Source organism: Thermobia domestica, chromosome 7 (genome assembly GCF_964235325.1).
Source record: "Thermobia domestica chromosome 7, izTheDome1.hap1.1, whole genome shotgun sequence".
NCBI lineage: Eukaryota > Metazoa > Arthropoda > Insecta > Zygentoma > Lepismatidae > Thermobia > Thermobia domestica.
Genome location: NC_137460.1, coordinates 30,903,938 through 30,930,701, shown reverse-complemented (window position 1 = coordinate 30,930,701; position 26,764 = coordinate 30,903,938). Strand labels below are relative to the sequence as shown.

The 26,764-nt window shown below is 36.0% G+C and overlaps 1 protein-coding gene across 12 annotated transcripts in view; it reads left to right on the top strand.

Annotated features, from left to right (window-relative positions):
• LOC145689974 (uncharacterized) overlaps positions 1 to 26,313 on the top strand; it is a 29,310-nt gene extending 2,997 nt beyond the window's left edge. For 9 of the 12 annotated variants that reach the window (XM_081764394.1, XM_081764390.1, XM_081764387.1 and 6 more), the window contains exons 2-3: positions 6,925 to 7,688; positions 24,712 to 26,313. In XM_081764394.1, the coding sequence (XP_081620520.1) occupies positions 7,102 to 7,688; positions 24,712 to 26,143 (2,019 nt within the window). In that variant the 5' untranslated portion in view covers positions 6,925 to 7,101 and the 3' untranslated portion in view covers positions 26,144 to 26,313. The remainder of the gene's footprint in view (positions 1 to 6,924; positions 7,689 to 24,711) is intronic. The other 3 variants (XM_081764399.1, XM_081764398.1, XM_081764397.1) reach the window with 1 other exon arrangement.
• Positions 26,314 to 26,764: the final 451 nt, after the last annotated feature.

The window sequence follows — 26,764 nt, the reverse complement described above, 5'->3', positions numbered from 1 at the left end:
GCAGTCGTTCAGTTCTAGGATATTTCTGAATGACAAATGTTAGTTATATGATGGTTCATTTTTGAAAGTTTGTATAAGGTTGGGTGAAATAGTGAGGTGCTCAAAATCGGTTTCAGATCCTTTCTGTGTTCTGTTATTAGAGTGCTGCTTACCTTACTATCTTGTACATTAAATTGAAAAATAGTGTATTTTTTAAAATTGAGGTTGAGTTTTGAATTTAAGTTCCCTTTTAGGAGCGACTGATTAATGTGGAATCCAAACCACATAAACTCCCGCCTGAGTACGAACCTTATTCTTTAAAATTATTCGAATTTCTTGAGTTTATCAAATTGTGTAGGCGAAGACGTCGCATTCTCGTGGACCACATCAAAGTAAATCCTGAACGCATTCCAAAGAATCAGCAGCAAGGAAGGTTTTTATTATTATTATTATTATTATTAACATTTACAAAAATGCAGAATTTCTTTTGCAACTTCATTTAAATTTTAAGTTTTTAGCGTGGTCATGTTTATACGTATCACGTTGTGATGGGCTATATTTAGGAAATGTATGAAGCTCTGTTGTAACAGTTCAAAGAGGCTGTTTTTGATATGTGTATTAGCACATTGTTTCCGATCACTGACTTTCTCTTTCTCATAAGTGTCGCAATATTGGCATATTTAAGAATTGTATTTTTTTATACTGGTTAAATAACATTTATGAGCAATTACCATAACGTTATTGGTGTTGTGTATTGAAATTAAAGAAATTGTTTAATTCGAAAATGATTTTGGCCTCTTTAATGTCTACAGTGTAATTCAAAAGTCTCATCATCCGTATGAAGTATCCAGGAAAACGGTAACCCTAAGGCAAAGTTTTGAGTAGAAAAAAAGAACACGAGGTCCCAATATACAAGTTGTTCTCACTGCAGTACAGTTAGAAAGACCACGTTAATACCACAATTTTCTTAGAATAGGGCAAATGTTATTTAAGTTCGGTGTACAGTGCTCCGTAACATAGCAGGCGTTAATTATTCAGAGGGAAAATCCAGCGTTAAGTTTGTGCACAGTGTTAATATAATGCGTGAGCTGCCTACACTTCAGTGTTCCCGGACAATGCGATTGATGAAACTGGTTATTACCTTCGTAACCCGGAGATTACGAGACTGATATTTCCTTTTCTTTTTCCTATTAATATATTGTTATATCTCTCATGTTAATATGTAAGCAAATGTTAGTCACTTTAGAATCTACTTTTTTCAACTCTTGTAGTACGACGGTCTTGCGTTCTTGATTTTGACGTAAGAAAACCCAGATTCGATTTCTAATAAGTGTGATTGTCACTTTAAACTATAATTCTTATGTAGGATCTCCTTCATGGCTAAGTGGGTAGCATAGTAGCCCTTGGCGTGGGAGACTCGAGCTCGATTCCCGTCGGTGCTTCTGTGGTGTGGTTTTTACGTTAATCAGTAGGTCCACGTCTCATATAGCCTTACTGCTGATCGAGCCGTTACACTCAAAATCAACTCAACCATATTTCTTATCTAATTAGGTAAGTTCTACATGATGATAAACTGTGGAAACAAGATGAAATATATCATGATTGAAAAATACTATCACTGTGGGAATAAATATTCAAGCTCGAGTATGAACATTCTTAACACATTAGAGAATTTTGATAATGGTTTTATCGGCTGTAGAATTAATATGTTTACAGCTATTTCTGTTCCTCTCCGGTTCAGATTTGATCTAAGAAACAAGACGCATACACGACCGACCCTTTCAGTCATTTAGCTATGCATTTCCAAACTAGGAAATAACTTGACTTCGCAGTGCTATGCTGAATCTCTTTCAATTAATTTATCTTTAAGCATATCATTCAGATATTCTCAGTGTGCAAATTAGACAATTTACATTGGGGGGATAAAATTAGGCCAACTTGACGTAGAATCTGAAGGTGATATAATTCAAAATGAGACAATAATGCCTTAACCCTTCACCCCGCACACACATGAATATGATGTGAAATCTAATAAATAGGGATTTATTAATTCAATAAATATACCGAGAAAAACTATGGATATATTGTTTGACATGCACACACCGCACCTAACCTTTCTGAACGTGTTTTAATGTTGTACCCACTCTTGTGCTCCCTAGGGTGTATTAACTTAATAATTCGGTCCGAGTGATAGCCATGATCACAAACACATGTTAATTTTTCCACCCATATTGAAATCTTCCACTTTGCGTACAGCCTTGCGTAAGAAAACCTACTTCATTATTATGAAAACCACTAAAATTATCAGTTAAACCGGACTTACTTCAGAAAAAGTAAAATCTACATTTTAATCTATGATACGAGAAATGGATTGTTGCTGGTCCCGATTTCTGGCATCAAGGTCAAATCGAAAGCCAAATATCTAAAAACCCTCAATTCAAATTTCGAGCTTGCTCTTCTACATCTCGCTAATGCTGCACTCTCCATTTTTTTTTTTTTTTTTCAAATATCGATTCTATGATTGAGCTCAGGAAATCAACACTTATAATTACTTTACTGTTAGGTTACAGCTGAGTTGATTCAATATGTGCTACGTTATCAAATGAAGTGTAAGCACTACATTGAAATTTTTTCAGACAGGATTATTGGCGTGGACAGCAAACTGTACAGCGAAAAGGAAGATTGAAAGTGAAGGGTTGACTTTAAAATGCTTGCTCTAGTTGAAGTGCTTATACAGACACGGACAATGAGTGACACGGTGAATCTGTCGTATTATCAAATGCTAAAAAAAAAATCTTCTGGTCTTACCTTCACTAACGTGTCTGCTCACTACAGACGCATCGTAAGCATATACGTTAACATATAGCCATGAGAGAATATATAACTCAGATTTTGAGTACAGTTTCAAAAATTCATTTCCGTAAACTGTAAAAGGCAATGATGCTAAAGCAATAATAGCCCACTTATGTTCTTTTAAGTCCACTTTTTTTATTTATTGGATATTACAAATATTATGCAAACTTGCAAACTAAAATGAAATATAACAAAAATTAAAACAACATGATAATCGATACAAATGTAGAGGATGGATATGACATGCCCGAGTATGATGAAAGAAGCTGTTTGTTTACTCCTTGGCCAACTACTAAGATCATTTATAAATCCATATCCTACTTTGATATACGCAATTAGTACATTCAGTATTCATGAACGACGACGAACTGAAGGGTGTGAGGCAAGTAACAACTGTAGTCATAATAATATAGTGAAAGTAAGTAACGGTGAAAATAATGGGAAAATTAGAAATGATCAAAACTGGATAGTGTACATTGCTCATTTCGAAATACGGTTAGCAGATTAAACTTACAAGAAATGACGAAAATCAGTGAAATTTGGCGTTACACAAAGCATGTTTTTTTTGGGGGGAAGTGAGCACCCCCGGTGGGGAAACTTCAGTTGATTTCTTTGGGGGAAAACAAAATGTAATTGAGGAGGAAAAAATCCCCCGATAATTTGCACCCGGGATATTCTCACACGAAATGTATAATGTGTTTGTGAAACATCATCAGCCGTTTAAGGCACATTGTCTTTTCTTGTATATTTCTTCATTTTGGTGAATGAAATTGGCTGGGTATATTCTCAGTCCTGGTTGAAACTCCTTTTATATTTAACTGTGTGTGGTTCATAGACTCAATGCTATGATTTGTGTTTGTAGCATACATACCTTAACTCATCAGGTCTCATCCACAATCTTTAATTGTAAAGATGAAAGATGGGTAACGTCTCTACAACAGGTTGAGCTCCTGCTATGCTGAATTTAAAAGAAATAAATTTAAAGAAAAGAAACTCCCACGTGGCCAGGCCCTTTCGCATTTCTTGGGAAAATATATCGCAGAGTAAAGCATATTAATCCTCTACATTGGCAGATTTCGAGTGGAAAATTATCCTATGTCAACAATGAAAGCTATAACTTCTATATTATATGTTTTTTCAGTCACACTTTCAGGTAATAAAACATGTGTGAGATTCAGATTCCCGGCGGCAGGTTATGTGTTTCGGTTTCTACGTTAAACTATTGGTCCACGCCTCATGTAGCTTTGGTGCTGAGAGGAACCCTAACTGAAAATGAAGTCAAATCATGCACAAGCTTTTCCATGAAAGTTCGAGTATTGACATTAGTTCTATGATATGAGCATATAATTACTATTTGTTTTTAAATAGTCTATACAAACTTACTTATAAATACACCGCAACGATGGGTCCATTATATATTATATTTTTAAATGAGACAGATGTTCATGTTTCCTAACCTAACTTCTTGTGTTAAAAGTACCAGTTCATGATATCATTTGATTAAGCCATGGTGTCCTTGAGTTTACATCGAGGTTTTTACTTCGTGGTTTACTTATTTGTTGATTAACATTTTTTATCGTTAAAGGTATGAGAAACAAATTCGAGAAATATTTCAGATTATTCGCAAAGCAATTTTGTTTTGTATATTGACCATACACATTACTTAATATCACACTGGCAGGTTATATCCTAGTAGCATGATGTTTCTAGATAACTGTTCTGATGACAGTTTTCGTACTTTAAATTCCTATAACATTGATTGAGATACTAGACGTGATATTAAATTATCTCTTTTAAATGTATTGTGGCAATAGTGGCATTTTAAATTAATGGTTAATATGACTAAAATCCCGTTAATCGCTTTTAGGAAAATGGAAAATTATTGCAGGGTGTTTCGTTTAATAGATCACATATAAAAGAGAAGCTAAGGGAATGTTTTTTTTTTATTTATAATATATTCTGCTTCTCAATTAAGATATAATTGTAGTACGTGCTTGATAAAGTTCAGTAAAATATTTTTCTTTTTTTATTCAAAATTTTCGACTGAAGGAAACTCAGTCGAAAAGATATAGCAACTATTTCAAGCCAGTCACTCTGAATAAAGATTTTTCTTTGCCAAAAGGGAAATGATGGGATTGTATATAACGAAGTTCCCAGACCCCTTCCTTCTCCGATTCTTCACTTTCATTTTCCGGGCTAGTATGTTTCCCAAAGATGTATGTTATCCGTTATTCATGACAAGTTTAAGGCTGTAGATACAGATAATGCTTAAAACTATGTATAAATAAATAAAAATAAAAGAGTATTACTAACTAGAAGTCAGCTTGAATAAAAGAACTATGCTGTCATTCGTAATATTTTCAAATCTTTTAAAATTGCTCAACGTAACGTTCAAATTAACTTAATAGTCTTCCAAGTTTAGAAATACAGTGAACCATTTTCAATCGTTACAATTAAATCATATGTAGAATAGAGTTAAATTTTAATGCTTGATACTTTGCTTTTTCCCATTAATCATTTCGAAAGTAATAGCCATATACACAACTTGCTGGATTAGAAACTTCTTCGTTACATTAAGTACTCTGTGGCAATTATTAAAATTCCACGAGGTTCTATGATTCTCACTTATTGTTTTAACATCTATAACATGAGATGTTATTTAATGCTTTCATAATTTATCCTTTCCAGAAACAATTATCTTCTGAGATTTTTTTTTTAAATTTAGGTTTATTGGTATCTCTCCTTTGTTATTATTTTCTGCGTTTATTTAATAACTGCAACTAAGTATGGGAGATGATAAAGGTTTAGGGGTATAATATTCAATTCTTGACATAATATTCATTTCTGTATGCATTTTCTTGAAGATTATTTCTTGTTAGTTTACTTTCTCCAATGGCATCGTCTTCATTTATTTTCTCGAATAGTTTCATCTTCATTTATGTGCGGTTTCTAGGTATTTTTTTCGTAAGGGAATGATCGCGGCACATTACTTTTCCAGACAGTTTGTACTATTTTCTATATTGAAGTGTACTTCGATCAGATCGTTTGATTTATAAGCTGGGCTTGCATTTGATATAGATTAAATTATGCGGTGAAACAACTTATAATTGGTATAGATTCTGGTATACAGAGTGAGAACATCACTACACAAATCGGTTAAACTTAATGTTTAATATTATCTTTCAAGGAGACTGAGCCCTTTGGTATCAACTGCAAGGGCGAGCATTCTGCCTGGACTCGGGATTGTCCTGCCTTTGAATGTCAGAAACTTCTCTGAAAATTAATGATTGTTGTGAAGATCTCTACTGTTTGTGCTAAATGTAGGTTAGATAAAGCATCACTTTCTCGCTTTCTGTGCCTTTTGCTACTGTTGCAGCTACTTCCTATAAATCTGTGGCAACCCAGAGGTCCAACGTTTCCAGTCAAACTTATCTTGTTCGCGACAAAGAAATTAGGAGATTCAGAACCAAGTCATACTTATAAGAGAATCTACACAAAATCCCGTTTTCTTTTAGTGGTGGTTGGCCGACCTAAAATTTTGCTAATGTATATCCCAGCTTAATGATAGGCTTCTTTACTCGAAAAGAACAAAGTCCACACTTGTTCATAAGCAACATGCAGTTTCCTTGAAATGTGAAGTGGTGGTAGATTAACTAAAGGACACTTAGTGAACGGCACTTGGCTCATGTTAAAAGATTCGCTTCAAACTTCGATTTCTAATGTGTTACTGGTTTTTACAATTATTATTATTATGTTTTGTTGTTACAGTTATTACTGTTTACTGTCATTGATATATATTTCCTGGTACAGTTATGCGTTTGTTATTCTCATATTTACGATGTTATCTTTTTCAGATTTTTATTTCTCTTGCTGCAGTATTTTCTTATATTTTGTTTACTTTCATTTACGTTAGTCTTGTTCATCCTGATGAAGACAAATAGCCTCAGTGCTGACAGTGGCATCAAACCTCGGCTGACCACTCAATCAATCAACCGTTTAAAGAGTTTTATTATTGTATACAAAGGTACTAGCAATCAAATTTGAACCGTAGAAAGTCTACTAATATCTAATATTTTTTTCTTTTGTTTGCAGATGCCAATCAACGCAAAGCGTACTCTTCGTTGCTGTTACGAATTCATAAAGAGAACATAACTATGCGGTCTCATATCCATTTTTAATATTTTTCTTATTGTAGGCAATATTCCTTAGTGCATTGTGAGCGAAGAAGTGCTTATTTAAGAGACGTGAGCATTGATTTTACTTATCAAAATGTTTCCGTTAAAACAGGCCGTTGTGTTATGTGAGAGATTACCAACTTACGTAACAAACATGAAATTCGAAACTTTGAGTGTTCATAAAATAGAACTTAGTTTAGTAACTACAAAGGACATGTTTCTAGCTACCAATAAAATTAAAACGACTGACTCTGACTGTGCTGGAAATTTTCGTAAGTTCAAAGAAGAACAGTCATTATCGTTGAAATATTCTCTTCCACTAAATAATAAGACACATTTCGGTGGTAGCGAAAAAAATGTCGAGAACAATTTGAATAAAGCACATATTGGTGATCAAAGTAGCAACGAATTCAGAAACCAAGAAACCAAAGACAACTTGCCATCAAGTAAACACACACGTGTATTAAAAGACAAGTATGGCAGCCGTCATTTAAGTTTCTCTTCCGAAAACGCATGTCGTATTTCCGAAGTCGAAGCAAAGACCTCAGAGTTCCAAAGTTTACCAGAGAATTCAATCGTTGAAAGCAGGTCGGTGAATGATACAATTGTGTTACACCCTGACAAGAAATTCAAAAGAAGAATTACAAATATTTCACCCATGGCTGATTCTCCATCAGAAAGGTATGGTATACAATTTATCTACCATGTAAAAGTTTATTTAAGTGTACATTGAAATAGGTTCTTTTCTTCCTAAGCCTTACGCTAATGGATTTTCAGCTAAACTCAAACAAAATATTTTCAAATAAAGCTATTGTTCTTCAAGTAAAGTACAAGACGAATTTGTTAATATGTTGAAATTTGAATTTGAACTCTGCATGGTGCTTAGTGCTTGTTTCGTTTCCTCAAAAGTGCTTAGGATTCACCTTAAATTCTATGTGTAACATAGGGTGACCTTATTGATAAAAATTAAAAGTATGTGCTATGTGCTCGTTAATAAGTCAAGTTTTGTAAAGATATTATTGTTACTCGTTTTCTCGTAAATACTATCTACTTAGAATAGTGCTAATTTTAACTCTGAAGCAACTAATAACGATTTCATGAAGCCAGAATAGGTTAAGCATATTATCTCAGAAATATAATAAGAAATTGACAAATTGGAAATAATATGTTATTCGTAGATGTGAATTTAATATACCAAAATTTTTACGAGTGGAACTACCAATATGTATGTAGTTTCATTTTAATATCTTCAGTTTAAACACACACACACACTCACACACACACATATATATATATATATATATATATATATATATATATATATCGGGTGTTGCAAAATAAGTGTTACAACTCTTGGGAGGTGACTCCTGCCACTGCGCAAGTAAAAAAAGTTCTCTTGAACTTTCGGCTATCGGACATAGTTTCGGATCTACAAGGTGCCGAAAGCGCGGGAAAATGACTTTCGGACGCCAGTAGTTTGGAAGTTATCCAACGTAAAGAGAGTTGGTAAAAAATTCACCGAAGAAGTCATACCTGCTGTATTGAATTTTGCATGTTTCACAATCCTACCATGCACGCGCAAGGGATTCCCCAAAGAAGTGTAGGGAGTCCCGGATAATCTGCCAAATAAAAATTGGTCTAAATGGATATGAGTTGATAGGGTTTCTACAGGGTAACAATAATTTGTTTGTATTAAGTCGATATCTGGAACAAATACAAAATGGCGGATACTTTCATACCCATTCTGTGTGGTTGCATAATCGCCGGTACGGATGCTGGCCAATAGTGACGTTCTGAGTATTAAGTGTAGCGAATTTGTACTCAAATGCTCTAGGTAGACATCTGGAGTGTCGGTAAAGCGCAAAAGATGAAGCAGGGTGATTCACATGTGTGGAAACACTTAACGAAAAATGTTCAGAAATGCACTCATACTAAGTAACGTGAGTTCAAAGCGTCGAAAATGTAAGGAATAGCATCAAGAACATGAGAGCCATTGCCAATTCACTAATAATATTCCATCAATCCGATGCAATATGATCTGCACGGTTGCATACCGATAAGGATGGAACAACTGAGATCAAGTTCAAATTGTGCAGGGGACTCACAAAAAAACTATATAAACTAAAGGAATGTAACTAGTGGGATGGCATGATCGATATTGAAATGTGGCCAATGTGTGTGTTGATATAACATGTAGCTAATGGAGAAATGTCAACATGTCCCACTACTGCTGGGACACCGTTCCACGTACGAAAACTAGAAAAATAACGTACATTCTGCTATTACATCTGGTGCACTTTTTGGTAGAACGTAACTAGAACACGATTGTATCAATGTCCCTCTTTGTTTGGGACATTGTTCTATAGTTGACACATATGAAAAGAAATCTCTTAATCCTTGATTCAAATTCTGAGAGAGCGTGAAAATAACAAACGTGTATCAAGTCCCACTTCTGGGACATATGACGTACTCGAAATATAGGGAAATACATCCAGAAATTCTATCTTACACACAGTGCACATACCAAGACAAAGACGAAAATGAACTAATTTGGCACATGTAACACTACTGCTGGAATACCATACATATGGAAAACAAAACGATATGAGAAATATGAAGAAACGTCTTAAAGCTCTGATTGTTTACAACTGTGCAGGAGGAATAACACAATGAAACACAGAAGTATGTCGGGAGGCTGTACAAGAGCGCATGCCACACAAAGTGGGTACTCCTCAAAGAAATGAATACAGAGAAAGTCAGGCTCCCTCGACGCCTTAGGGCTAGAGCGCTCAGTTTTGCTCGTGTGGTCGCAGGTTCCAATCTTACTGGGAGTCTACGTCCTTAGATTCAAGACCCGAGTAGTTAGTTTCTTATTTATCGCACGTGGGTCGGTGTCCCAGCAGTAGTGGGATATGTTGACATTTGTTCATTAGCTACATGTCGATATCAACACACACATTGGTCACATTTCAATTTTGATCGTGCGATCTTAATAGTGACATTCATTTAGTTTATCCAGTTTCTCAGTGAGTCCCCTTGCACAATTTCAACTTAGCCTCAGTTGTTGCATCAGGGGCCGCGGTGGCTCAGTGTTAAAGCGTTCACCTCTGGTGCTAGGGGTCCCGGGTTCGATCCCCGCCCCCGCCAAGTGAACTTCGTGGTGGACAAACACCGTGTGCGTGGGTTTTCTCGGGGTTCTCCCGTTTCCTCCCACTTTCTTCATTCCACCATTTCATTAATTACTCATCATCACCGTCTCCTTTAGTCTAACCGGCATAATTGTGGGACGTAAAACTCAAAGATTTCATTTTCAGTTGTTGCATCCTTATTGGTATGCAACTTTGCGCATCATATTCCATCGGTTTGACTGAATGTTATTGGTGAATTAGCAATGGCTCTCATGTTCTTGACGCTAATCCTTACATTTCGGACGCTTTGAGCTTACGTTCACTGAGTACGAGTGCATTTCTGGACATTTTTCGATAAGTGTTTCCACACGTGTGAATCACCCTGCTTCATCTGTTGTGTTCTACTGACAGTCCAGATGTCTTTCTAGAGCATTTGAATACAAATTCGCTACACTTAAAACTCAGAACGTCATTGTTGGCCAGCATCCGTACCTGGCGATTATGCAACCACACACAATGGGCATGAAAGTATCCGCCATTTTGTATTTGTTCCAGATATTGACTTAATACAAACGAATTATTGTTACCCTGTAGAAACTCTATCAGTTCATATCCATTTAAACCGATTTTCATTTGGCAGATTATCCGGAACTCCCCACGTTCCTTTGGGGAATCCCTTGCGCGTGGATGGTAGGATTGTGAAACATTCAAAATTCAATACAGCAGGTATGACTTCTTCAGCGAATTTTTTACCCGCACTCTTTACGTTGAATAGTTTCCAAACTATTGGCGTCCGAAAGTCATTTTCCTACTCTTTCGGCACCTTGTAGATCCGAAACTATGTCCGATAGCCGAAAGTTCAAGAGAACTTTTTCTCTTGCCTCAGTGGCAGGAGTCACCTCAAAAGAGTTGTAACACTTAGTTTGCAACACCCGATATATATATATATATATATATATATATATATATATATATATATATATAGTATGTTTCAAAGCAACACCGACAACGTTTGGGAAGAGATTCCTGAACCAAGGCAAGACAAAAAGTATACACCAACCTGGGTGCTGAAATGCTTCCTTAAGGAATTATATACTGCCGAAAACATGAGAAAATGAAATTTAAAACTTCATAATCCCAAAACTATTGGAGCTATCGTAGTCGGGTCAAGACTCCACTTACGAACTAGTATGTGCTCTATCTAAATATCCATGTTTCAGAATCCTGCGGTAGTTCCGCAACAATTTTTATGGAGGTAGTTCGCGACTATTTCGAATTATATGCTTTTAGCTAAACTCCCTCTATAAATCTTTTTGCGTGAATACCTTAGGATTCTAAACCACGTATTTTTGGTTATCGCACATATGAGTTCTTAAGTAAAGTCTTGTTCCGACTACTGTAGGTACCATAGTTTTAGAACTATGGGCCTTAAAGTTTATTTTTTCATGTTTTCGGCAGCCTAAAACTTCGAAAGCAAGTTTTTGTGGACGCAAGTTGGTCTATACTTTTTGGCCTACCTTGGTGTCAGAAATCGCATCCCAAACGTTGCCAGCGTTGTTTCGAAACACCGTGTATATATATACAGGGTGTCCCGTAACTCCGCTTATATAGGCCATCTCGGTAACGAAGATATGAGAAAATGGTAAGAGAGCAATGTTTGAATTTTTTTTTTTTTTTTTCAATATATAATGTTGGAATTTTCGGAATTCGATCAACCGTTTGGGCTCTACCCTGGTATAGCACCCAGTGTTAAGGAAAAATGCAACGTTGCCACGTCTTTTTTAGACATAGATGAAGGTAAGTGCGTCTGTTTTAGAGTATCCTGGACCAAGGAGAATAGAAGGCTGGCCACATTGAAGTATATGAAAAAGTATCACACGCAAAGTCAATCCAAGGCAGTGGCGTCATCACCAGAAGGGGAGAGAGAAGGAACGAAGAAGAAATTGAATTTATTAACGGCAAACTGGTATGAATTAGTTGGTGATGTTAACGAGATAAAACAAGAGGACAATTAATACAATTAGAAAGGGCCTAAGTGCCAAAACTAAAAAAAAAAAAACAAAAAAAAAACAGAAAACTCCATAAACATGAGTTTTCGTAATACAAGTTACGTGGGTACTGCGAACATATGACTGCTTTAAAACAGAAGCAACAACTTTTATGTTATAAACACCTTACAAACGTATTCTGCTTGGTACGAAGACAACTTTGAAAAATACAATTGAATTCTACTTATTGTGGCACTTAGATCCTGTCTCATTGTTCAATTCTTGTCTCATCTATAGAGCGTCCCACCCTTAGATTGCAGTACAGGAGTAAATGGCAATGCTTTTCCTTATGCCCATTGTTGCCAAACTTAGCCTGAATTTTAGAAATAGTTTATTTTATTAGGTATAAATAAATTATTGTAGAACATTGTATTCTCTATCAAATAATCTGTTTTTCTCACACCAAGAAGAATTTTCAAGTATTGAAATAAATTGAAAGAATGAAATCTTGCTAATGGCAAGTTCTAACGTCGCGTTAAATATATCACGTCATAAGTTCGGAACTCTAAGAGATACAACGTTGAAACTTATACAGCTATTAACACCATATTTGGTGCCAATGTTGGATAAGTTTGCATCCAAAAAAAAAACTTTTTGAATTTTAAAATAAAAAATAAAATGTAAGAGAATGTGCATATACAATCACAATGCAATATCTAAAAAGTTGACTAGTGAGAAACTTCTTTATTTTTCAGGTTAGATGGAGTGCAAAGCGAGAAAAATATTGAGAAAAGATTGAAATTATTTTTAAAACAATTCGCAGGTCAATATCTTTCTTCATTTAGGTTTTATGACTTTTAGTGTTAAGCATCAACTTTCCAAAACGCGCGCATCTGACCAGAAGAAAAGCAGTGATAAATCTTGCCGATTCTATTTTCCTTATAATGTTTGTTTTAAAGTTACTGATGTAGAGTATTGTGCTATACCGATGAGTGTTTACCGTTGATGCTATGCGAGCACGAATCTACTGCTTAACGGAAGCATATTCGCAAAATCGAATCCTGGACCTCACCTACGATAAACACTGCGTCAACTCCACTCAATCTTACGTTCCACTACTTACTTCGCTCGTTTTCCGTGAGTTGCACACACACACACACACACACATATATATATATATATATATATATATATATATATATATATATATATATATATTTTAATAATAAATCTCCTCATTCCTGGTGATAAAAAGTTATTCGTTTTGTAATTGATTCATTTATAGTTCGCATGTAATCCATAATGCTGTTTCAGATGCTGACAATACTGACAATAAAAGTTGGTTTCGTTTGCAATTCCACTTTACTTATTTACTTTGCATACACAGATGAAAATGACGGCGTTCACAACAAATAACTTTATGAGCTCACAAAGCAGAATGAAAGGCCTCTTTATTCTTTCCCCCCATGCTTCTTTAGGAAACAGGGTTTGATAATTCTGTTTGGTTTTGTTTCCTCGCCCAATGATCTATATCTTGTTGGCTGTCACTATACGTGATTTAAAGTCAAACTTGGGCGTTTGTTTAGAACGGATATAATGGGGTTTCTTTTCATTCTTCTTCCGTTTCCAGACTGATATTGTGTGTCTGAGGTGTCGGAAGTGAGTATAGAAACTAGGGAGGTTGTTCCTATTCGCCATTGCATTTGTCGTCATCATCATCATCATATTTTATTGGCAGGCCACTTGCTGCAGCTCAGAAGCTTTCATGATTCTCGGTCTTCGGTTAACCTCTTCGTCTTCACGTATGATTTTTCTATTTTGATATCGTCCAGTAATTGTAGTCTCTCTTTTCGTCTCCTCCCTGTGTTTCCTGCCACCATACCTTCTAGGACGTCCTTCATGATACAGTCTTAAACATCGGAAGTGGGGAGAAGCCGCCTTCACAATATACTTTATGATGTAACTTGTTTGACAAACGGAATTGGATTAGCGGATATTCTGCGTACACAGACGAATGAGCGTTCTCGTACGTCACGTTTTCTCGTCACTTATCACTATCACCCTACTCCAGTTTTCACTCTTATCCAACTTCAGTAGCAGTATCTTACCCATTGCTATTCCTTAGTTTGCCGCACGATAGGTACAGGAAATTTGTGTGTGGAACTGTTTTGCCTGCCATTTATTTCAATCATATGTTTTCTATTCGTTTCATATGTTCTTTCGATTTCGTATTGCTTCCATCAAAATTTTATTGCAACGATTTATAAACCAACATTAAAAAAAAAAAAAAAAACTTCTAACACACAATTGATAGACTGTTATTTCGTACCCTCCAATTCGCCGTTCTAAATTAATTTGCGCGAATGAAATGACAAAAAAGTTTAAAATATATGAATTTAAGGATTTATTTACAGACTCATCAATCACTCTTTCTGTCTTTCTTGTTCTTTCTTCGAAAGAAAACATACGACGGAAGAAATGTGACAACAGCGCGCTCCATTTACTCTGTACTGCAATCTAAGAGTGGGACGCTCTATAGAAACAGAAGCATGTCACGTTTCGAGACGAGTTGAAACGAAATAGTTTAATTATCTCGTACAGCCAGCATTTGGGTAGGTCAAACGTGAGCAAGAAACCGGTTCCGACGGGCCACTCTGACTTAAGTTTTTTCCTGATTTTCCTCAGTCTCCCCGGATACATGTCGGGATAGTCCCTTTTCTCATTCCAAGACCGCTTCCTTTTCCACTTTTGGAAACTCCTAAAGGGTTGATGTGACCTTGAAGTAGAGGCCCCATCTCTGCATGTATCATTTCCTTGAACAAATAAATAAGTAAGTGAAGATTCTCGGCTGATGAGAATTACTGTTGATTTGCAGGTCTCGTCTCGGCACGTATACTTGATACCTCATCTCATTTCGTTGAATGAATCTAGTGTCATGTATAAGTTTTCGAAACTAGACAAGACACAAGAATGAACGAATACTACTTATTACATTTTAAAGGGATGATAATGTAGAAGCCAGCTGTTTGAGATGTACCATCCCAGCATTCGTCTTAAGTGTGACAATAGTATACAATCCTTTTTTCTTTGACAAATGAATGGCATCAAGATAGTCCAAATCATGTAGTGAGTACCAGCGCTCGTCATCTATTTGTTAAATAAATGAATGAACATAAAAATCGTACTGTTTTTTTTAAAAAAACACACACACTGCTATGTAATTTAATAGAAGGCTGAAATCACCTCAGTGTCGCCAGACACGAGAGCATTTAAAATGAACCAATGTCCTAACCAAGGTTTGAACCATGACCACCTGGATAACCTGAATAGTCAAGACTCGTTACCGACAGAGCTACTGCGAACTGTATAGGAACTGGGAAATCAAATAAATGAAGAAAGAAAAATGAAATGCCTGAGTTTGGACAGAGCAACTATTCGAATGTGCATTATTTGATGGAAATTCCGTTGAAAGTAGACAAGCAGGAGGGGAGGATATCGTCAAATATTACAGAAAGTGGCATTGTGCGATTTTCTTAAATGACCATAGTACCATGATACTCCTATTTAACTCAAGTGGTAGCGTCTCACGTAATCAAGCACAAGCAACACACCACTCATCTTTCACTTTCCATTTAGTTTTGTTTGTGTCATTGTGTGTTGAATTGGTGCTGGATTGTGTGTTGCATTCAAGTGGTTTATTGAGTTGGTGACTGTACTGTCCGTGTGTATGAAGAATAGTGACTATGTATTCACCTGCAAACAAAGCGGAAATGATCTTTCACGCATCCGGTTTGAGTATAAGTGCGGCTGTAGAACAGTTTCATCACCTCCATCCACAGCTCCCATTGTCATTACATACAATGATTAGTAATTTATTGACACGCTTCGAGAATACTGTCAGTGTCTTCGCTCTGGCAGACGGCGTTCTGTAACCGAGGATGGCACACTCGTTAACATTCTGGCTAAAGTTACATGCAGTCCAATGCGACCGACACAAAAGGTGGCCCAAGAAAGTAATACTAGCCGAATGTCTGTCCAAAAAAATTCTGCGCAAGCATAATTTTCATCCTTTGAAGGTACATTTCGTGCAGAAGTTGAATGGAGATAATGCCGATTGACGACGTGAATTCTGCGAATGGTTTACACGCAGAAAACGTAAACAACCCAACTTTGAGCTAACATCGTTTCCCGACGAGGTCACATTTTATGTTAATGGAACTGTTAAGACATCACTACATGTATTGGGCAGACAGCAACCGTCATGTTGCCGAAGTTTCCCATAATCAAGTTGACCTTCATATAAATGTGTGGTGTGCAATTCACGGTAGTGTTTTGTTGGGTCCTGTGATCCTAGAATGGGAATTAACATGTTAAATCTATCATAGCAGATACAAGGAATGCAGGAACCTTATTTAGTTAACTTGCCATTCGGAAATCATCTGCACTTCTTACTGCCAACACGATTGTGCGCCACCGTACTTTAGTGTCATTGTTCGACATTGGTTGCATGCAGCATATCGTGGACACCGGATCTGGCGGAATGGCCACCGAGATTCCCAGATTTAACGCTGCTTTTCTTTCTGTACAGCCACAAAAATCCGTTGTTTACTGTGATCACCCACGTACAAATGATGCCCTACAACATAATATTCGCGAGGGCTGCGCTGCTATTACCACTGAAACTGCAACAGGTTAGGGCTAGTTATCGACATTGTATGGCAATTCGTGCACAAGGTCGACATCCCTTCGAAAATCAAGACTGTGCACAGTTGCAGCGTTCTGCCTGTTTCAGGATCTTCCAAGAGACAGGTGACTTGAAATGATTGGAGTAGGTTAGGTGTGGTATCCCTTGTGTGGGTGTCGCAGTCCTTTCTTCTCATATCATTCATTTGTCAGTGTCACCCATTAGACAAATGCTGGAATGGTACATTTCAAATAGCTGGCTTCTACATTTTTAACCCTTTCCAATGAAACACGTTTCCGCGGGACGTTTCCTATTCTCGTGTCTCGTCTCGTTTCGAAAACTCATATACGACACTAGACAATCGTTCAACGAAATGCGATGAGGCAACAAGTTTACGAGCCGATATGAGACTTTAAAATAAATAACGACGCTCACCAGCAGGAAACTTTACTTATTTATTTGTTCAAGGAAATGAAACAAGGAGAGATTCAACCTGCACTCAGAGATCACATCTAACCGTTAGGTGAGTCTGGGACTGAAGAAGAAAGCGGCCCTGGGCTGAGAGAAGAGACCATCCCGACATATACCGGGGAGACCAAAGAAAACCAGGAAAACACTTAGTCAGGATCGCCTGTCAATGCAGGTTTGATGCCCACGTTCAACCTACACAAATGCTGTGTTGAGGGCAGGCACACTACCCCTATACCAGCGGCTGGGTACGAGAAAATTAATTTCGTTTCAACTCGTCTCGAAACGTGACTGCTTCTGCTTCTAGACGAGACAGCAATTGAATAATGGGACAGGATCTAAGTGCCACAATAAGTAGAATTGAATTGAATCTTTCAAAGTTGTCTTAGTACCAAGTAGAATACGTTTGTAAGGTGTTTATAACTTAAAAGTTGTTGCTTCTGTTTTAAAGCAGTCATATGGTCGCAGTACCTGCTTACTTTGTATTACGATAACTCACGTTTATGGACTTTTTTTTTAGTTTTGGCATTTAGGTTCTTCCTAATTGTATTAATTGTCCTCTTGTCTCTCCCGTTAACACCATCAAGTAATTAATACCAGTTTGCCTTTAATAAATTCAATTCAATTTCTTCTTCGTACCTTCCCCCTCCCCTTCTGATGGTGACACCACTCGCTTGGATTGAAGGTCTCCCTTCTATTCTCCTCGGTCCAGGATACTCCAAAACACACGCACTTACCTTCACTTTTGTCCAAAAAAGACGTGGCAACATTGCATTTTTCTTTAACATTGGGCGCTATACTTGTGTAGAGCCCAAACGGTTGATCAAATTCCGAAAATTTCAACATTTTAGATTGAAAACACTTACTTTCCAGCAACTTTGCTCTTTTACCATTTTTTCGTATCTTCAATAGTTACCGAGATGGCCTATGTAAACGGACTTATGGGACACCCTGTACATATATATATATATATATATATATATATATATATATATATATATAACTGATGCATCTACATCAGGTTTTGAAATGTTCAAGTATAATTTGGCTGCAGCAGTGTCGAACTAAATAAATATCAAGATATGAGTATGCTGTGTGAAAGCCTAAACTACAACATTGTAATAAATGACATAATAATATAGAACTAAGTTTCGTTTAAACAGAACTGAAGTTTCCTTTAAACAGAACTGAATAATACTTACTCGTTTTTCAACTAGAACATTAATCAGTCGTGACACAAAGGAGTTTTCTAATAATGACGAAGAGTGTTGTCGTCAAATATTTAAATTTAATCTTAAATTTCATTTTGGACTAAAAAAGTAAAAAGCCACAGGTTGTCTGTATATACGTCCCTGTCATTTACTGGATAAACGTACATTCGAAATTTATCTCGAACAATTAATCTGTTACGTTTTTTAATACTTTCGTAGTGCGAAAATTTAGAGTGGATCATGCGAAGTTCTGGAAAAATTTTCATCCGAATGTTATTGGAAACCATTCTTGACTAGACCTGAATCAAATGTGTTATTCTTTGCGAAGTTACAGGGTCAAAGGTCAAAATGCGAATTTTTTCCTTATGGGATTTCAATGTTAAATAGTAGTTTCACATGTCATTTTATTGAATATTCATCTCCGGTAGCAAAAATTGGTATATCGACATAAATTCTAATCGGAAACAATGTGATAACGAGAAATGTGGGCAATCGTGACCCGGTGACCTCTAACAGGTCATCTGTGACCCTTGAAGAAAAAGCTCCGTTTTCAACAGCCTATTGTACACAACTAATTCAGTTGAAGATAACGTTAAAAAAAACATATGCACAAAGAATCTACTGAACATCCTTTTTAGCAAAACGAAGAGGTCAGCAATATCATCAGAGGTCAAAAGTCACGTAGTTAAAATGTCATATTTGATGTGTTAACAAATAAGAAACTGTAACATTGGAAATAATGCTTTGAAGTGCCATAGAACACATGAATAAAGATCCTTCCAACGAGTGTGTATGAGCACAGGGAAAAGGTCATGATAAGAGGTCAAAGATCACGCAGTTAAAATTTCATGTTTGATGTTTTAGCAACTAGAAACTGTGACGTTTGATTAATGATTTGAGTTACCATGGAACACATGCATAACGGTCCTTCTGATTGGTGTGTTTGGGGATAGGAAAAAGGTCAACAATGTCATTAAAGTTCAAAGGTCACGTAGTTTAAATATCACGTTTGATGTGTTAGAAAATATGGAACGGCGACGTTTGAAAAATGATTTAACGTCCCATAGAATACACACAGAAAGGTCCTTCCATTGGATGTGTATGGGTACAGGAAAAAGATCAAGAATGTCCTTAAAGGTCAAAGGTCACGCAGTTAAAATTTCATGTTTGATGTATTAGCAAGTATGAAACTGTGATGTTGGAAATAAGGATTTGAGCTGCCATAGAAAATATGCATAAAGGTCTTTTTAATTGGTGTGTATGGGCATAGCAAAAAGATCAACAATGTCATAAAAGGTCAAAGGTCACGCAGTTAAAATGTCATGTTTGAAGTGTTAACAAGTATAAAACTGTGACGGTAGAAAGAATAATTGGAGCTCGCATAGAACATATGCAGAAAGGTCCTTCCAAGGAGAGTGTATGGGCATAGAAAAAGGTCAACAATGTCATAAAAGGTCAAAGGTCACGCAGTTAAAACATCAGTTTATGTGTTAGCAAATATGAAAGTGTAATGTTTGAAAAGTGATTTGACCTGCCATAGAACACATGCAAAAAGGTGGCCATGGAATACATGCATAATTAATGGTCAACAATGTCATAAAAGGTCAAAGGTCACGAAATAAGAAGTTTATAGTTCGTATATTGGCAAGTATGAGACGGCAATGTTTGAGAACTAATTTAATTGGTATGGTATATAAAATTAAGAATATTTATTTGGGTTCTCGGAAATCTCTTTTAAATAGCAAGAATACTTAATTTTAGGAAGTGATTATAGAATGCACACTATCGTGTGCAGGAAATTCTAGATCATAGTGGGTGCACGGATTTTCTTTCGTCTAATAGATTCTAAAAACATATTATTTGAGTAGCATTTTCCAATGAAAATATCACATGTAAATGCAAATCACTCAGGAGTCCTTCAAAAAAAAAAAAAAATCCTGAGCACAGACTGTACTGCAGATTGTTCGTTATTCCTTTGTATCCATATCAAATAGGATAATGCATTGAAAATAAACTGTTTCCGAGCAATGCATTGTGTTGTGAAGTTTGAGGGGAGAACAAAGATGTCCCGTATTCTCATGAAAAATAAAAATGCCAGCCTTAATATTGCCTTGATGCTTACCTGGGAAATTGAGAAAAAAAAATAAAAATAATTCCACTGGAAATAAATTGTTTCCCCATATGTAGGAAGAGACGCACTCTTATAGTTTATTTATACCCTTTCGTGACTGAAGCATAAACACAATCTGTTTATGTTTTGGAATCACGTCAAATAATCAGTTTGTTTCGTTCAAAAGTGTGATTTGGTGTTACTAGAATGATAATCTAGTTGGACAGAGACAGTGAGGCAGTGGAGTGTGGAGTTGAGCTTAAAATTAAATGAGTTTTTGAAATGTGAATTAAGTGAGTGTGTGTTTTGTGAGTGTGTAAGAAAAAAAACTGTTGTATTTCTTATTTTCCCTATACTCATAGGCCTACGTGTTTGGAAGTGTGTGCGTGTGTAATTGTGTAAGTCACAAGGGATACTCTAACAAAGGAATAACATGCCGATTTGCCTACAGTTCTTAGTAGAAATTAGGTTACAAAAACGCGGAGAAAGGCGTTTGCACGGTGGGGTGTGAAAATAAGCAATACCCAAATTCTTCATCTTTACAAACAGTTTCGGAATAACTGTTTTAGCAAGGAACATCTTTCTCAGCGACAACGTAATCTAGGACCACCTGTAAGGATCTCTACCGAGGATACTAAACGCAAAGTGGTTCGTTTTGTGCTTAGTTCACCAAGAAAATCAATCCGTCGCTGGAGTGTTGCACCTAACGTTAAAAGAAGTTCCCCGAGTAGGATATTGCTTGTGCTTGAGGTTAAGGCGTACAGTATGATGGTTGTACATAAATTACATGATGATGATTTCGGTGCCAGAATTTTATTCTGTAACTGGTTGATAGACACATTATATGAAAATCCCATGTTTTTATTTCAACTTATAATGTCAGATGAAGCTCCTTTTTTAAATGGAACAGTGTCTTCGTCACGTGAACGGTTCTTGGGACCCAGTTACCGGCGGAAAGAATTAAACGCTGTGCAGATTAAAGGGGTATTATGGTGTCGATGGGACTAACAGCAACTGGTGTAATAGGGCCGTTTTTCTTCGAAGGATACGTTAATCAACTTATATACCAAAATATGTTGCGAGAATTTCTTTTCCCTGAACTTGATCGCTTAAATCTTGATCCACACAATGATATGTGGTTTGAACAGGATGGTGCTCCAGCACATCGTACTAGGGCAACATTACAAATTGTAAGAGGAATGTTTGGAAACAGTTTAATAAGTATAGTTTCTGATGTTGAGTGGCCAGCTAGAAGTCCTGATTTAACCCCATGCGACTTCTTTCTATGGGGCTCTCTTAACCCATTACTGCCCCTTGGCAACTTAAGTTGCCACGGCAATTTTTCGTTATAGCGCAGAAATTCATGGATTGACGTTACAGGTTTTAAGCATGAAGTTACTTTGGAGTCTGTTTCGTCATAGCATCGTTGCATTTTCTTTGTATGATATATTGACGTAAGGTTAGCATTGTTTTTGGCTACAATGTGTTTTGAGGAGAAAGACTCAACAGGATTGATTTCAAAGACTCCAGAAGGAAGGATTGAAGGTCTGTAAAGGAAGGATTAACTTGATTTTAATAGTTATGTTTTCGCAGTGTATTTTCTCGCTCAAAATTGTAACTTTCCCAAATTTTCCCTTTTTTGAATATGTATGTGCCGTTTGGCAACTTAAGTTGCCGGCCTAAAAACAAGAAAAAAATAAATATTTTTCAAAAATATTCTAATTTCTATTTTAGAGTACTATTAAGACCAAATAGGCGAAGAGAAACTTTTCAAAATACCACTGGGGAATTCTGGGCACTAATGGGTTAAGCAACAAGTTTATGAAACTCCTTCAATAACACTTGAAGAACTTCGACGATCGATACAGCGTGGCGTTGAACAGATAACTCCAGACACTCTTGAAAAAATCTTCACAAAGACTCTTATACATAGAGTGAACTTAAGTTTAGCACATCACGGAGATCACGTGGAATAAATTGCGAAGTACTAAAAAGATTTACAGTCTACAAGCACGTCAGTGTCTGGTAAGACAATATTTCAAATATTTCTGTGCAGTAAATAGATATTAATATGTTTCAAAAAGAAAAAAAAACATTTCGAATGCAGTTTTGCAAAGCTAAGTAATTAACAAAAGGTGGGACTCATACTATGTTCTATTCATTCTTTTAAACATCACAGAAACATACCTACAATTGCCGGCAGGATCTGAATTACAAAATCAGGCTTCTTCACCTTATGGCAATATTGACCTTCTCATTATGGTCATGTGCACCCCTTGGAAGGACCTTTCTGCATGTGTTCTATGGAAGCTCAAATCCGTATTTAAAACGTCACAGTTTTATACTTGCTAACACAAACATGAAATTTTAACTGCGTGACCTTTGACCCATTATGGCCTTGTAGACCTTTTTCCTATTCCCATAGACAGCAATTCGAAGGACCTTCATGCATGTGTTCTGTAGTAGCTCACATCATTTTCCAAACGTCTCAGTTTCATACTTACTAACATATCAAACATGAAATTTTAGCTGCGTGACCTTTGACTATTTACGATATTGCTGACCTCACACACACACCAATTGGAAGATCCTTTCTTCATCTGCCCAGTGGCAGCTCAAATCCTAATTTCCAACATCGCAATTTCATACTTGTTAACACACCAAACATGGCATTTTAACTGTGTGACCTTTGACCTTTCATGACATTGTTGACCTTTTTGCTATGCCCATCTACACCAATTCAAAACACCTTTATGCATGTGTTCCATGGTAACTCAAATCATTAATCAAACGTCACAGTTTCATAGTTGCTAACACATCAAACATGAAATTTTAACTGCGTGACCTTTGACCTCTTATGATGACCTTTTCCCTATGCTCATACACACTCGTTGGAAAGATCTTTATTCATGTGTTCTATGCCACTTCAAAGCATTATTTCCAATGTTACAGTTTCTTATTTGTTAACATATCAAATACGACATTTTAACTACGTGACCTTTGACCTCTGATATTGCTGACTTCTTCGTTTTGCTAAAAAGCATGTTCAGTAGATCCTTTGTGCATATGTTTTTTTTAACATTATCTTCAACTGAATTAGTTGTATACAATGAGCTGTTGAAAACGGAGCCTTTTCTTCGAGGGTCACAGATGACTTGTTAGAGGTCATCGGATCACGATTGCCCACATTTCTCGTTATCACATTGTTTCGGATCAGAATTTATGTCGATATATCAATTTCTGCTACCTGAGATGGATATTCAAAAAAATGACATGTGAGACTACTATTTAACCTTGAAATCCCATGAGAAAAAAATTCGCATTTTGACCTTTGACCCTGTAACTCTCAAACAATAACACCCACGATCTCGGTTTGCCATTAAAAAAAAACCTTCATACCTTCCTCTAAATTGCTTGCAAATTTCACAGTTCTAGCTTTTACCAGTTCTGAGTACTATGAAATTAAAGTTTACACACGAATTATGGGACAGTCTGTATATATATATATAAAATAAGGTATTGTTACAAACAGCAAAAATGATTCTTCACAATAATAAAAACGTTTTCAAATGAACTTCTGGGAAATGTGTTAAGTTTAAGAGCTAGGACGTCCAACTGCGTAGCAAAAAGGCATTATATACTCTAAATACATTATATATGAACATGACGAACCGTTGAGTAGCGGTGCATGTCAGCGTAAATAGATCGTTTGCAACACCGGAGAGAGTACTTGAGTAATGTGCAATAGGCGCGAAGAAGATTCACAGGGCACTACCAGCATTCTTGCTCAAAATAAGCCGTAACAGCAATGAAAACTAGAGTCGTCGACGGAAATAGGTAGTGATAGGAATCATCAGTCCTCTTGTTCCTAATAACGATGCTACTATGTATTTTTTTTGCCACACTTCTGGAAAAACCTAGCTATGAAACCATGGATTTTCCTCAGATCCATATAAATTTTTTTCTTGTGATGGTGGTGAAGCATTCCTTACGATTCTTCGAGTAACTCATTAATCCTGCTGATATATATATATATACCACAGCAAATTAAATTGTATATATATAGAGTTCATTGAATTTCAAAATTAGTAATACATGTAAATTTAATATTGCAGGTACTCTTCAACATCTGCTGACGTCTTACAATTATCTCATATTGTAACAAATAATGAAACACGAGATGTTCCCGAAGCATGTAATAAGAATTCTTCAAATGACGATGTTTTTCAATCATCGCAGAAGAAAGATCAAGGAAATATATTTTTTGAAAGCACAAAATCCATAGCCACAAGGAGCAACACAACTATCGGAAAGACAACGCCATACAAGAGTAATAGCATTTTCAACCGAATTGTAAATAAGCAATGTATATGTTACGAATGTGGAAGGTCATACACATCAAAACACCTGTTACAGGAACACAAAAAAATAATGCACATTAAGTACCAACCTTTAACATGTTTTGAGTGCGCAAAATCATTTCCGACAAAACACTCTTTATGTCAACACATAAATTTAATGCATATTCATTATCAATTGTATAAATGTAATATTTGTTTTAAATCGTTTAATTCTAAATATACTTTAAAATATCATAAATATACTCATACTGAAAAATGCCCTTTTAAGTGTGACAAATGCGGGAAGGAATACGTGGCCAAAGCGCACTTAAAAGTCCATATGAAGCAGGTACATACCGTTAGGAAAGATTTTGTGTGTGAGTATTGTCAAAAACAATTTTCCTGTAAATATTACCTTCATAATCATATTAACAAACATACAAAAATGAAGTTGTACTTTTGTAATGAATGTGGGAAATCATTCTCACAAAGAGGTAATTTGGAGAAACATTTTGTAGTTCATACTAAGGAGAAAAAATATCAATGTGAAACCTGTGGAGCAAAATTTACTGAACAAGGAAGTTTGTTACAACACAAAATGTTGCACACCGATCAAAAGCCATTTCAGTGCAAAATTTGTGCAAAAACCTTTGCAACTAAAAATTACTGCGACATCCATATGAAAAGACATATCTCAAATGAAAAGCACCAATGCAGAGAATGCAATAGGGTATTCAAAATTAAAAGCGATCTTAATTGTCACTTAAAATCGCATACTAACAAGGAAGTTTTTAAATGTGACGAATGTGGGAGATGTTTCAATGCCAGATATAATCTATTTACGCATATGAAACGTCATCTGAAATATACACCTTACACCTGTAATGATTGTGGGAAAATTTTCTATGACAGAGCCCACCTTATATGCCACGTGCGTATTCACATTGGGTTACGCCCATACAAATGTTCCTATTGTTCAAAAAGTTTCACACAGAGCTCAGCGCGTCAGCAGCATGAAAGAATACATAAAGGAGATAGGAAATTTGAGTGTGAAACATGTGGGAAGAAATTTATCCGGAAGGACAGTCTTCAAAATCATATGTCCTTACATGCTAATGAGAAAGCCTTTGAATGTAAAGAATGCGGCAAAAGGTTCACCAGAAGCTATGGCCTTTCGAAACACATGGAAACTCACACAGCGAAATAAACTTATAAATTGTGGAAAATAGTTTAAACGAATGATAGGAAAGAATATCGTAGTTTTATTACATGAATATAGGTAGTACTTACATTCAATTTTTTTTCGAAACTTGTTTCTCGTGATATGGAATTAATTCTTGTATACTTACAATAGTAATAAACAGAATTTTGAATCTATTTTACTTTTTTCAAAATATCTTTGGTGAAGGTTGGATCTCAAAATTTCATGTATTGATATATCGATTTTGTGAAAGAATTTAGACTTCAAAATATAGATTTGAATATTCTGTTATGCATTCAATTTTTGTTGTCCATTTATATACAAAATATCTACTTAATTACTATACTGTTCGTATAAGGAAACATTCGCAACACATTGTCGTGGAACACACACAAGTAGTGTGTTAAAAATATTAGTAATTTTAAGCATATGGGCTTAAAGGTAGTGTAGCAGTAAGTACTTTCAGTGTACCATCAGTAGCTTAGTATAATATTTTCTTTACTTTCAATGTTAACAACTATGCAGCAGTTCAGAGTTAGATTAACGGTTCTAGACAAAGAGTAAACTGGTGCACAGCGTGGTGAGGAAATAAGTACTAACGACAAAAATTGATATTAAACTTGAATC